The following is a 14,924-nucleotide window of genomic DNA, read 5'->3' on the forward strand; positions in this document are numbered from 1 at the left end:
TTACTAGGATGAACACGATGTCTGCATGTATAGAGTACTTTGTATAACCTTTCAGTACAAAATTGTGTGTTCTAAATAGTTTGAAACAATATGAAGAACGTACGAGAGCATTCAGGTGAGATACGGAAGGTCAATTACTGATTTCATTGCAGAAACCTTTCAAACCTGTGTCTGCTGTGATCATTGCCAGATGGTTAAGAGGAGAGGTGTTGTTGAGGCAGGGATTGATGTTAAGCAGTTTGGGGCTCATTCGATCAGTTCCAAATCTGAAGAGATGGGAGTGACCGTGTGACCGTGCAAGAGATTATGAAATCATCTGATTGGTCGTCAGATTCTATGTTTAACCAGTTTTATTATATGCCGGTGGGTGATGTTGCAACAAGAGTTTTTCAATCAGCTTTGAACTAGCATAATCTGAGCCTCCGGCCCGGACATTGAATGAAAAATTTGCTAACTTTTGCGCCAAGAATTTTGAATTCTATTAAGGACACAGAGGCGGGGATTATCCCACCCAGTTGTTGATCTGATAATGTATAATTAAGTCAGTATATAAAGAGTGCCTTTGAAACGTTTTCGTCCATCCCAATGTCGAACTTGGACACTTCAACCTCTTGTTAAACAAGTCCTTTTTTCATTCCGCTTTTTGTTCCGATCCTAAGAAAGAAGACAGAAAATTAAGATAACTTCCAATTCGTCATTGTGAAATTATCTGGGTGGGCTAAAGTCGATGTTGCACATGGAATACTCTTTATATACTGACTTAATTATACATTATCAGATCAACAACAAGGACAACAACTCTCCCCGGGCTGCTCGGCCTCTCCCCGGGCTGCTCGGCCTCTCCCCGGGGCTGCTCGGCCTCTCCCCGGGGCTGCTCGGCCTCTCCCCGGGCTGCTCGGCCTCCTTCACGCCTAGGCCGGTCCGACAGGTCTGGGCGGGGCTCGTGGCTGTGTGTGGGCCTCGTTGGTAGCCGGGCGGGCTAGCTTTCACTTCGCATGTCCTTGATGTTACCACAAACATCACCGTTTTCAACGCACTGCTGTCGTCTGAATCTCTAACGGGGGCTCTTTGTGCCCTCAGCCTTCTTTCTGACCCCGACCGACCCTACTTCCGGATACCGCTGCGTCACTTCCGGCGTGCCAGGGTCTTGAGCCCCCACTTCCGCTCAGGACACAAGGCACGGGCAGCGCTACCTCATCGTCACTTCCGGTCTGTGTGACGCTGTCAGGCGTCCCCATGACTTCCGCCCCATTTCCGGTGTGCTCACGTCCTGGATTCCCCCGGGGGCCGCTCCCCGGCGCGCTGGGTCCGGGCGCTCTCAGTTCCGGCCCGGCACAGGATGGCAGCGGACGCGGCGGAAGGAGCCTCCGGGCCGGAGCGGCGCCTGCCCGGGCTCCGCCTCCTGCTGGTGCTGCTGCTGAGCCTGGGAGGCGCGGGCCAGGCCCGGGAGCTGCGGCTGGTCACCCTGGTGAGTGGGGGGAGGGAGGCCGGGAACATGGAGCCCCCCCCCCGCTCCCGAATCCAGGCCAGGCTTTGCTGTGCATTCTGGGACTTGTAGTCCTGTTCTTCTTCCACTATAAAACAGGACTACAGATCCCAGAATGCAAAGCAGCCTGGTGGACCTGAGAAACCTGGCGGCTGTGGAGAGGAGGTGCCCCAGCCCCCCCCCCCCAGAGATGGGGAGGAGATACCACTGCCCCCCCAGCTAGGGGCCCATGAGGACACCCCCCCCCCCCCAGAGATGGGGAGGGGATACCACTGCCCCAGCCCCCCCGACTAGGGACTCACGAGGATAGAGGGAGAGGAGGAGGAGATACCACTGCCCCCCCAGCTAGGGGCCCATGAGGACACCCCCCCCCCCCAGAGATGGGGAGGGGATACCATTGCCACAGCCCCCGACTAGGGACCCATGAGAACCAATACCCAGCGCCCCCCTTCCCACACCAGGGACCCCTCAGAACAGAGCACCCCACCCGGAGTTCCTGGGACCACAGGTGCAGCTGGCAAGAGTTCAGATTGCTTGGGAGTGACTCTGCACTGGTTTCGGAGTGCCCAGGAGTGACATTCTGCGGTCAAGACTCCTCGTTTAGGGCACTTTTTTACCCTGTCAAACTGTAGCTACACCGCTCTAGTATTCTGAATTTCCAGTCACAATTTATGGCCGAGAGACCGACCAGAACTGTGCAGCTCCGTCAGATAGCTGATTGGGTCATCCTCTGGAAATAGCAAATATTATGTATGTCAACAGTTTCTTTACAAAAACACATGTTCTGTAATGTAATGCAACAGCTTAAAATGTTTCATTACTCGCAGCTAACCCCCAGAAGAAGTCTAAGAGCTAATAAAATGTACTGGTTTGGTTAGAGGGTGTGGGTACCTGGATGCGAAGTTCTGGCATTTTGCGTTTTCGCTGGTGGCAAATAGGTCTATGTCTGGCGTTCCCCAGTGACGAAAGTATGTCTAAAGCGCTCGGGGATGAGTTTACCACTTGTGTGTTTGTTGATGATCTCGGCTGAGAACATCTGACAATTGGTTGTGTATCCCTGGAATATATTGTGCTACCAGGTGAATTTTGTTGTGGATTGCCCAATGCCAAATCCTTTGTGCTAGAAGGGACCGTTGCGATGAGTGGGTCCCTCCTTGTTTGTTGTAGTCATGTTGTCTGTCTTGATAAGAATGTTTTTGTGAATGAGAAGAGGCTGAAAGTCTCTGAGTGCTAGGAATACAGCTAGCAATTCTAGGTGATCTATGTGAAATTGTTCGTGTTTGGTGTCCCATTGTCCTTGAATGTTGTGATTGTTGAGGTGTGCCCCCCCCCCCATCCAATCATTGATGCATCTGTTGTAAGTATGGTCTGAGGCACAGGGTCTTGAAATGGCCGCCCTTTGTTTAGATTTGTGGAATTCCACCACTGAAGTGATATGCGTGTTTGGTGGTCTATCAACACTAGATCGTGAAGTTGACCCTGTGCCTGCGACCATTGCTTTGCAAGTCACTGTTATAAAGGCTGTATGTTTAATCTTGCATTGGGGACAATGGCGATGCAGGGTGCCATCATGCCCAACAGTTTCATTACAAATGTGACTGTGTACTGTTTGCCTGAGTGAATTTGTGCTAATACATTGTGGATGCTTGCACTCTTTGTGGACTTGGGCTTGCACGTGCTGTTTGTGTATTTAGTGTGGCTCCTAAATACTGTTGAATTTGTGCAGGTTGTAGGTGGGATTTTTGGTAGTTTATGGAGAACCCTAGAGTGTGTAGGGTTTGTATTACATAATGTGTATGGTTTTGACACTGTGTATGACTGTTGGATTTTATTAGCCAATCGTCGAGATATGGGTAGACATTAATGTGTTGTCTCCTTGGGTAGGCAGCTACTACTGCTAGGCATTTTGTAAATACTCTGGGAGCTGTTGTTATCCCGAAGGGTAACACTTTGAACTGGTAATGTTTCCCTGAATTACAAACCTGAGATATTATTTTCTGTGCGCTGGATGGATGGGCATGTGAAAATTCGCATTCTTGAGGCCTAAAGTTGCCATGAAATCTTGCTGTTGTAGCAGTTGGACCACATCCTGTAGTGTTACCAGGTGAAAGTGTTCTGACAGGATTTAAAGATTGAGAGTTCTGAGATCTAATATTGGTCTCACTGTTTTGGCTGTGAGGCTTGTTTTGTTGGCTGATATTTTCCCCTGCCTCTGGGGAATTGGCCTCTGTAATTACCTCTAAGCCCACCTCGTTGGTATTGAGGCTGGTAGGTTGACTTTCGATTGTGAGGTGGATGCCTCAGGTGTTTGTGCTCTAAAACCACCTCTGTATTGAGGTTTCCGAAAGGATCCTCTGTATTGTGTGGTATACAGAGCACCCATGGCTGAGTCTTTTTTCATTTTTTCAATGGCCGTATCAACTTCAGGGCCAAAAAGCTGTTTTTGATTGAACAGCATATAAAGGACAGCCTGTTGAATTTCAGGCTTAAACCCTGACGACCGAAGCCATGCGTGTCTCCGAATAGTAACAGCAGTATTGATTGTCCTAGCTGCTGTGTCTGCTGAATCTAGGGCTGATCTAATTTGGTTATTAGTAATAGCCTACCCTTCCTCGACTATTTGTTGAGCCCTTTTTTGTTGGTCTTTGGGGAGATGTTGGATGATATCTTTCATCTTGTCCCAGTGGGCTCTATCATACCTAGCCAATAGTGCTTGGGAATTGGCTATCCTCCATTGATTGGCTGCTTGCGATGCTACTCTTTTGTCAGCAGCATCAAATTTCCTGCTCTCCTTGTCCGGTGGTGGTGCATCTCCAGATGACTGGGAGTTGGCCCTCATTCTAGCCGCACTTACAACTACAGAATCAAGAGGCAGTTGTTGTGTAATGAATGCCGGATCAGAGGGAGGTGGTTTATACTTTTTCTCCACTCTGGCAGTAATTATCCTGGCTTTGACTGGCTCTTGAAATAATTGTTGTGCGTGCTTTAACATGCCTGGAAGCATGGGAAGGGACTAGTAGGTAGTGTGCGTGGAGGATAATGTGTTGAAGAGAAAATCATCCTCCAAGGGCTCAGTGTGCATGGCTACATTGTGGTGTGATGCAGCCCTAGCCAGAACCTGAGTGTATCCGGTGCTATCTTCCGGTGGTGGTGGTTTGGAAGGATAGCACTCTGGGCTGTTACCTGAAATGGGATCTGTATCAGAGATCCCATGGATCCACATTGTCTTGCTGTGAATCTAAAGAATGTACAGGAGACTGTGCAGGTGTAGGAGTAGTAGGAGGTGCAGTTATGATCTTGCCAGTGTCCTTGTGAATGTGAATTCTGGCTTGCCTTTCATCAATGTCCTCCATCTGTGTGTGTTCCTCCGAAAATGTATGGCTTTCTTCAAGTACTTTCGAAAGTCCATGCTCCTCGGTGTAACGTGGCCTTTTCGGCTCCGAAGTCGGTTTTCTCGGGATCGAAAGGCCGGGAGTGGATGTTGGCCTCAGCACCGAAAGCGATTTTCAAGGCTTCGACTCGAAGGGTCGATGTTTTCCTGTTTCGGAGTCAGTGCTTCGGCACGAGTCTGAAAGCTTTGGTAGCGTGGCCTTTTTCGGTGTCAAAGTTGTTGCTTGTTTACCAAAGGTCTTTTTGCGGGTGGAGCCATGGCCTTCCGGCAGTGGTGTTCCCGAGGCCTTATGTTTGGGCTTGGCTGGGACAGGGGCAGGCGTACTCACGTGCTGTCCTGCCGTGACCGGTCTGTCCTGCTCGGAGTCGGACCCTCGGACGGAGACTGCGGTGTGCATAATCTCCTCTTCCTCTACGTCGAGGCGTTCGGTGTTCTTCAACGCCATTTCCAATCTTCGTGCTCTTCTGTCTCAGAGAGTCTTCTTCGAACGGAAGGATCTGCAGGCCTCACAATTTCTCTCTCAATGGTCTGGAGAGAGACAGAGATTACAGACAAGATGTTGGTCTGTAAATGGAAATTTGGCGTGGCACCGAGGACAAAGGTGAAATTGGGTCCGGTCCATGAGGCTTCCACGCGGTCGGCCCAATGTATTTCCCATTAGTGAGTTTGCTGTTGATCTCGACTGAGATTGTCGGCTAACTGATTTTGAATGCCTGGTATGTATTGTGCTCTCAGTTGAATGTTGTTGTAAATTGCCCAATGCCAAATTCTTTGTGCTAAGAGACACAGCTGTGACGAGTGTGTCCCCCCCTGTTTGTTTAGATAATACATTGTTGTCATATTGTCTGTCTTGACAAGAATGTGTTTGTGGGCTATCAGTGGTTGAAACGCTTTTAGTGCTAGAAATACCGCTAGCAGTTCCAAGTGATTTATGTGAAGTAGTTTTTGTTGATTGTCCCATTGACCTTGTATGCTGTGGTTGTTGAGGTGTGCTCCCCACCCAAGCATGGAAGCATCTGTTGTGATAATGGGGTGAGGCACTAGGTCTTGAAATGGCCGCCCTTTGTTTAAATTTATAGGGTTCCACCATTGAAGCGAAGAGTGTGTTTGGCGGTCTATCAACACTAGATCTTGTAGTTGACCCTGTGCTTGCTTCCATTGTTTTGCTAGGCCCTGTTGTAAGGGCCGCATGTGTAGTCTTGCGTTTGGGACAATTGCTATGCATGAGGACATCATGCCTAGTAGTTTAATTACAAACCTTACCGTGTAGTGTTGGTTTGGTTGTGTGCTTGATCTTACATTTTGGAACGATTTGACTCTTTGTGGACTTGGAGTGGCAATTGCTCTTTGTGTGTTGAGTGTTGCTCCCAAGTATTGTTGTATTTGGGATGGTTGCAGATGTGATTTTTGGTAATTTATAGAAAACCCTAGTTTGTGTAGAGTTTCTATGACGTATTGCGTGTGAAATTGACATTGTTGATGCTGCCGCTGCCAAGGAGGAGGGGCTGACTCAGGGCCGGGAGCCCTTTAAATCTAACAACTGCGCTCGCGGGACGCGCACAACACTGCTGCCGCTGCCAAGGAGGAGGGGCTGACTCAGGGCCGGGAGCCCTTTAAATTTAACAACTGCGCTCGCGGGACGCGCCCGGGCGGGCCCATTCTTGCTCCTCTTGCCAGGAAGAGGCAGGGCAGGCCCCCCCCTGATATCCCTCTATAGACTTTGGATTAGACAACCCATAGGCATTTGGCTGCCTGAAGATACTGCGGGGCAGTTGTGACCGGAACCGGGCAGCAGGAGGAGGGCCTGCCACAGGAGACTCGCCGCCCACCCCCCACCCCCCCCCTCCCCCACCCCCCCTGAGCTCCACGGTTCAGTAGGACCCTGAGTAACCGGTACCCAAGTAAGACTTGATAACCGAGCAATTTTTATTTATATATTTTATACTGCCATATTCTGTGTGTGCACTACTCTTATCGGATAGGATTGGACCAAATTTTGGCACCTTGACCCATTATTATTCGAAAGACGATGGGTAAAAGGAAGAACACCACACTTGGGGCTGAAGGAACACATGCTGTGCCCGTTCAATCGTCAATAACTAGCTATTTATCTTCAGTTATTGGGGCCATTGAAACAGAAATTGTTCAAGTAGAAGAAAGGATTGGGGTGGCTAATAATTTGACTCAAAGAGCCTCTTTAGAACCTACGACTTATACACAGTCTGCAAACTCTTTAATTGCCCCCCATAATTCTGATTCGCTTCCGTCGGAAATCAATGTTAATGTCTTGCACTCCTTACAGTCCTCTAATGTAGTTAACAATGAACATTTAGCTGACATTCCCCCTTCCCCCCCAAAAAAGGAAAGCTAGGGAACACCGCAAATGTACTAAGCTGTTAAAACAATCATCGAAGGCTAAGGGACTTATTTCTCCGTCACTGGTCGCTCCGGCTGAACTTCTTCCTAAGACAAATTTATCATTTGGCGAATTTGGCTCAGATTGTAGGAATCTAAGAGATAACCATTTGACTAATTTGGACTCAATCCTCAAGCCCCTCTTTGTGGCTTTAGAGGAGAAATTAACATTATTAATCCTAAATTTGAGCAGCTACAAGAATCTGTTTTTAAATTTTTGTCTCAGCAGTCTACTATAAAAACTGGTACAAATTCCACTTCTTCTACTCAGAAATTGGCGTCTGATCCCAAACCCTCACAGCAGGCTAATTGTTCAACGAATCACAATCAACTCTCGTCTTACTGTATATCCATTTGTGTCTCTCATGATGATTAATTAATGGATCCCTTGCCCGCTTTGACTGGTGGTGTGACTACCTTATTGAAGCCTGATACAGTTTTCAAGCCTAGACCTTCTCTCAGTACAAAGGAGGTTCTACAGCTCCCACCGGATAGCTTGCCTTATGTTTTAGTTCTAGCTAATGTGCCCCCTCTTGATTGTACCCAGAAGGAAGATACTCACGCGCTAATAAGGAAGTGTGCACACTGGATGAGCCGAAAACTCAGATATCAAGATGATCTAAATAATAGAATAATTATGGCAAGAAGGGTGAAGTGGGTAGGTTTGTCTAAAAAAGTGCATGAAGGTGATTGTATAGTGATCAATTTTGCAAATTCTCACTTTAACTATTTGCTGGCGACTCTACCATTGTGTGCGAAAGGGGATGGTGGGATCAAAATGTATTCATTAAACTTTTTTTATGGGCCGACCACTCTATCACTTCCATTTATGAAGGTTTCCCACGGCCAAAGTATAGCTCTGCCAAAGGTACCTTCATGGAACCCCACCGTTGATCCTGAGGGCAACCAAAATCAGTCCTCCCTTGATGCAATTGATTGACAAATGGAGGGGTTGGGGTCTCTAAATGATACTATACAGGAAAACGAGTTGGTTGGAGGGCATATACTTTTGGAATTGCCTGCAGGGTCTGATGAGCCAGTTAGCTTATCACAGAATATAACAGATACGGCCATAATTAAGGGGCCTGGGATAATGTCCCAGCAAAGTAATGAACTTTTATCCTTAATCAGTTGGAATATTGCTGGGCTACGTTCTAAAGCTGAAAACTTAGAATGGCTGGTGTTTGTATCCACATTTGATATCATTTGTCTCCAAGAAACTTGGCATACGGCACCCTTTTATTTAGATGGCTACTATTCTGTGTCTCAGCCAGCTCTTCCATCTCGAGCGGGCAGAGCAAGTGGCGGGCTTCTGGTACTCGTGTCATTATTACTTCCAAAAATCGAGGTTTCTTTGATCTGGTCCTCTGCTTTTTTCTTGGTGGTTTTATTATCAATGACCGGGCGGAAAGATATCTTACTCTTGAATTTTTATAATAATATTCCGAGTACCGCCCTGCCAGGAAGCCTTGAAGAGCTTACAGATTTGTTAGACTCTGCTGGGAAACTCCAGGACAGGGAATTTGATATGATTTGGGCTGGAGATTTTAATGTTCAATTGTGCAATCATGAATTACCTCATCTGTGTGGTGTTTCCACAGAAGGCAGAGAGTCACTCACTCATTTTATCCACTCTAATTCAGGTAATGCCTTGAATACCCTTATTTATAAATTTGATCTCGCTTTTGCAAGGGATATGACAAACAGTCGGACAAGGGAAATACCCACCTATACAGGGAGCACGAACGGCAGCATTTTTGATTTTATTCTTATCTGTCCTTCATTTTCACGTTCAATGGTGGACTTTAAAATTAAATCTCATTGCGCCAGTGACCATAATCCCCTGAGCATAAAATTTGCTCTTGAAACTAGGGAAACTTTACCTAGGATAGTACATAAAGGTAAAGAGGTTTCTAAAAGAAATTCTGGCCCCCGTATGAGATGGGAGAGAGTAAAACCAAATACTTTTCATGAGGTCCTCATAATTCAAAATAAGGTCCACATTAATACTTGTTTGTCCCTGCAATCCACTTGCGACCATCTTATAACTTCTTTTGAGTCTTTAAGCTGTGCTATCTCTGAGGCACTGAAGTGCGCCCAACATCCCAAAGGTGTAAAACCTCAACGGTGGTTTAATTCGGCCTGTACGGCTGTCCATAGAGATCTAAAGACAGCTATTAAAACTATTCCATTCAGCCGCGATTTAGTTAAACAGGCCAGGGGCCGATATAAGTCAGTTCTTGAGGAAAGAAAGATTGAAATACGCACTAGCGCTTGGGAAGATCTCATGGCAGCCACGGAATTGCGGGACGCCACTCAATTTTGGAAGGTGGTTAATCATCCATATTTCTCAGGGCAGGTAAATAGGGAGGATGACTGTCTGATACCAGAGGGGGTCTGGGTAGAACATTTCTCAACTGTATTTCAGTCTGTAAACCATCCTAATTATGGTGTGGTGGCATGTGCCCCCCCACGTCTGGCCACTCCCATTCTAATCAAGAGTGGTATTTTACTTGAGGCATATGAGATCAGTGCAGCAATAAATAAAATGAAAATAAGGAAAGCCGGCCCGATGTGGTTCCAGTGGACTTATTCAAATCTCTACCTGATTTGTGGGTCCCACTAATCACAAATGTTTTGAATAGTGCTATTCAAAGTGCTATTCCTTCCTCATGGTTAACGGCAATACTTGTCCCGATATTTAAAAAGGGTAATAGGCTTGACCCCTTTTGCTATAGACCCATCTCTCTCATTGACTCCACGGCAAAGATTCTGGGGAGCATCATTTTGACCAGGCTTGAGGAGTGGGTTGCAAGGACAAACATTCTATCACCAATTCAATATGGGTTTAGGTCTGGATTAGGAACAGTGGATCAGGCCCTAAATTTACATCTTATTCTTAGCAAATATGTCATTGCAAAAAGGGAATCTATCCACTTATCCTTTATAGAGCTGTCCATCGCATTTGATATGGTGAACAGAGCAAAATTGTGGGAAATAATGGATACAATGGGGATCGAGCAAGATTTGTTGGATTTGATTAAACGCTTATACTCTGACCGTACTATTATAGTTCAGTTTGGACAGCATGGCGAAAGATCCCATCCCCTTGCATCCAATCATGGTGTTAGACAGGGCTGCACTCTGGCACCTTTTTTATTTTTGTTATATATAAATGGCTTGTATAGCTATTTAGCCCAAAATGGTAAGGATTTCCCAAGAATGAGTTTTAGACAATTGCCGATTTTATTATATGCCGCCACCGTTTTAATTGCTCGCACGGCCAATGGCCTACAGACCCTTTTGGATCTCTTCCTAACGCATATACAATAGCTTGATTTGAAAGTTAATTTTAAAAAGTCACATGTTATGGTTTGCGGCCCTAAAAACACACGTACTAAATGTTTTATAATGGGGGGAAACGCTTTAACAAAGGTAAAATATTTTTGTTATCTAGGTCTGTACTTAAGTACCACTCTATCATGGAAATTTCATTTGAATTTTAAGCTCCAACAACTGGAAAGAAATGTTGAAGCAATTTTCCGCTTTGCCCGTAGATTAGGGCATAGACCGGTTCACCAGATCATCACGCTCTATAAATCCAAATGTGTTTCGACGGCGATTTATGGGAGTGGCCTCTGGGGATATACCAGCTCAAGTGTATTACAACTGGCAGAGAATACATTTCTCCATCGGCTACTCATGGTGCCCAAGAACGTAGCAAATACAGGGAGTGCAGAATTATTAGGCAAATGAGTATTTTGACCACATCATCCTCTTTATGCATGTTGTCTTACTCCAAGCTGTATAGGCTCGAAAGCCTACTACCAATTAAGCATATTAGGTGATGTGCATCTCTGTAATGAGAAGGGGTGTGGTCTAATGACATCACCACCCTATATCAGGTGTGCATAATTATTAGGCAACTTCCTTTCCTTTGGCAAAATGGGTCAAAAGAAGGACTTGACAGGCTCAGAAAAGTCAAAAATAGTGAGATATCTTGCAGAGGGATGCAGCACTCTTAAAATTGCAAAGCTTCTGAAGCGTGGTCATCGAACAATCAAGCGTTTCATTCAAAATAGTCAACAGGGTCGCAAGAAGCGTGTGGAAAAACCAAGGCGCAAAATAACTGCCCATGAACTGAGAAAAGTCAAGCGTGCAGCTGCCACGATGCCACTTGCCACCAGTTTGGCCATATTTCAGAGCTGCAACATCACTGGAGTGCCCAAAAGCACAAGGTGTGCAATACTCAGAGACATGGCCAAGGTAAGAAAGGCTGAAAGACGACCACCACTGAACAAGACACACAAGCTGAAACGTCAAGACTGGGCCAAGAAATATCTCAAGACTGATTTTCTAAGGTTTTATGGACTGATGAAATGAGAGTGAGTCTTGATGGGCCAGATGGATGGGCCCGTGGCTGGATTGGTAAAGGGCAGAGAGCTCCAGTCCGACTCAGACGCCAGCAAGGTGGAGGTGGAGTACTGGTTTGGGCTGGTATCATCAAAGATGAGCTTGTGGGGCCTTTTCGAGTTGAGGATGGAGTCAAGCTCAACTCCCAGTCCTACTGCCAGTTCCTGGTAGACACCTTCTTCAAGCAGTGGTACAGGAAGAAGTCTGCATCCTTCAAGAAAAACATGATTTTCATGCAGGACCATGCTCCATCACACGCGTCCAAGTACTCCACAGCGTGGCTGGCAAGAAAGGGTATAAAAGAAGGAAATCTAATGACATGGCCTCCTTGTTCACCTGATCTGAACCCCATTGAGAACCTGTGGTCCATCATCAAATGTGAGATTTACAAGGAGGGAAAACAGTACACCTCTCTGAACAGTGTCTGGGAGGCTGTGGTTGCTGCTGCACGCAATGTTGATGGTGAACAGATCAAAACACTGACAGAATCCATGGATGGCAGGCTTTTGAGTGTCCTTGCAAAGAAAGGTGGCTATATTGGTCACTGATTTGTTTTTGTTTTGTTTTTGAATGTCAGACATGTATATTTGTGAATGTTGAGATGTTATATTGGTTTCACTGGTAATAATAAATAATTGAAATGGGTATATATTTGTTTTTTGTTAAGTTGCCTAATAATTATGCACAGTAATAGTCACCTGCACACACAGATATCCCCCTAACATAGCTAAAACTAAAAACAAACTAAAAACTACTTCCAAAAATATTCAGCTTTGATATTAATGAGTTTTTTGGGTTCATTGAGAACATGGTTGTTGTTCAATAATAAAATGAATCCTCAAAAATACAACTTGCCTAATAATTCTGCACTCCCTGTATTATATGCCATGAGGAGTTGGGAATCCGTTACATTACAGACTTGATAGATATTGCCCCACTTCTGTTATGGATAAATGTATGGTTAAATCCGGCGGCTATTCTAACACATGATTGTATAAAAGACTGTATTTCGTTAGCAAATTTTAACAAAATCCCATGGTTAAATTCTGTTCACAATGGCTTTCGAAACTTGGATTTGGAGTTTATGTATTTTAAACCAGAGCTCTTGCCCGCCAATGCGAAATAAATTGTTAAATTCCGATACAAAGAGCATGTTATGAACCTTAGATATCAAGTGGCAGAGAAATTGAGTTATTTTAATTCATATGTACAAATTTCATCTTCAGATTCATTAGAACCTTATTTTGTTTGGTTCCCGATCCCTTCTCTATATTCTTTACTTGTACTTTTTAGATTTAACTTGATCCATTTTAGAGTGGCGTTTCCGAAAAAATGCGCGTGGGAAAAAATATTACCGCCATGCCCTTTTTCAAAACAAAGTACTTGTCATTTTATTTTATTTTGTACACTCTACTCAGCTCCTAGGGAAACCTTTTTATTACCTATTTTGCGTAATTTGCACACCCTTTCTTATATAGAAGGATTGATTGGCATTCAAAGCCTTTCATCCAAACAAATGTGCAGCTCTATTTTAAGTTTTATTAAATCCGCTATCACCATTAGGAACCAATATGAATTAGTAACGTGATTATTTATTAAGGGAATTTAGATATCGTTTTACTGTTGTATATGATTTTATAAGTATTTATTGTTTTATATTGATAAGTAGGCTTAAGTGGTAAACTTAGATTTTATAGACTTGCAAATCAAAGAGACCTGTCCTTGAATTATGTAATAAGTACTGTATGATGATTTATATGTATGTATGTGTACTTTTATGGCAATACGCCGAATAAAGTTATTTTGACTCACTGACATTGTTGTTGAGTGTTGGCTTTTATTAGCCAGTTGTCCAAATATGGGAATACGTGCATGTGCTGTCTCCTTATGTGAGCTGCTACTACGGCTAGGCATTTTGTAAATACTCTGAATTGATAATGTTCACCTTGAATTACAAACCTTAGGTATTTTCTGTGAGAAGGATGGATGGGGATGTGGAAATACGCATCCTTGAGATCCAGTGTTGTCATGTTTTCCCCCTTTTTTAGTAAGGGAACCACGTCTTGAAGTGTTACCGTGTGGAAATGATCTGATTTGATGAAGAGATTCAGTGTTCTGAGATCTAAGATAGGCCTTAACGTTTTGTCCTTTTTTGGAATGAGGAAATATAGTGAGTAAACGTCTGTTCCTATTTGGTGATTGGGTGCGAGCTCTATTGCTTGTTTTTGTAGCAGTGCTTGGACCTCTATATGTAATAGGTCTAAGTGTTGTGGAGACAGTCTGTGCGGTTTTGGTGGCACATCTGGAGGGAATGCTGTGAATTCTATGCAATAACCATGTGGGATAATTGATAGGATCCATGTGTCTGTGGTAATATGTGTCCAATTGTGGTAGTATTTGGTTAGCATCCCCCCCCACTGGTGACAAGTGTTGGGGTGTTGTGACATTGAAGTCACTGCTTGCTAGGGCTTGGTTTGGCGGGCTGGAATTTCCCTCTTCCTCTTGGGAATTGTCCTCTACCAACCACGAAACCACCCCCTTTGGTATTGTGATTGATAGGTGGGTTTTCTTTGGGAGGTGGAAGGTTCAGATGTTTTTTGCCGAAACCCCCCTCTAAATTGTGGTTTCCTAAAAGTGCCTCTGAATTGTGTGGAGTAGAGCACGCCCATGGCTTTGGCCGTGTCCGTGTCTTTTTTTCATTTTTTCGATGGCAGTATCCACTTCCGGCCCAAACAACTGATGTTTGTTAAACGGCATATTTAATACCGCTTGTTGAATTTCTGGTTTGAATCCAGAACTCCACAGCCATGCATGTCTGCGAATCGTTACAGCCGTGTTGACAGTTCGTGCTGCTGTATCTGCAGAGTCCAATGCGGACCTTATCTGATTGTTAGATATGGCCTGCCCCTCTTCAACTACTTGCTGGGCACGTTTATGGTGTTCCTTGGGCAAGTGCTGGATGATGTCTTGCATCTCGTCCCAGTGTGCCCTGTCGTAGCGTGCAAGTAGGGCTTGCGAATTTGCAATTCGCCATTGATTGGCTGCTTGTGATGCCACTCTCTTGCCCGCCGGTGTGAGCTGTTGCGTTATAAACACTGGGTCTGTTGGGGGTGGTTTATATTTCTTTCGACCCTAGGCATTATGGCTCTTCCCTTTTACAGGCTCTTGGAAGACTTGTTGTGCGTGCTTGAGCATGTCCGGTAGCATTGCCAGGCTTTG

At 45.1% G+C, this 14,924-nt stretch overlaps 1 protein-coding gene across 1 annotated transcript in view; it reads left to right on the forward strand.

The window, feature by feature from the left end:
- Positions 1 to 1,208: 1,208 nt before the first annotated feature.
- ACP2 (acid phosphatase 2, lysosomal) overlaps positions 1,209 to 14,924 on the forward strand; it is an 87,037-nt gene continuing 73,321 nt past the window's right edge. Inside the window, exon 1 of the mRNA XM_069221655.1 lies at positions 1,209 to 1,468. Within this exon, the coding sequence (XP_069077756.1) occupies positions 1,340 to 1,468 (129 nt within the window). The 5' untranslated portion in view covers positions 1,209 to 1,339. The remainder of the gene's footprint in view (positions 1,469 to 14,924) is intronic.

The sequence above is a fragment of the Pleurodeles waltl genome, chromosome 3_1, assembly GCF_031143425.1.
Source record: "Pleurodeles waltl isolate 20211129_DDA chromosome 3_1, aPleWal1.hap1.20221129, whole genome shotgun sequence".
In the NCBI taxonomy this organism is placed as follows: Eukaryota; Metazoa; Chordata; class Amphibia; order Caudata; family Salamandridae; genus Pleurodeles; species Pleurodeles waltl.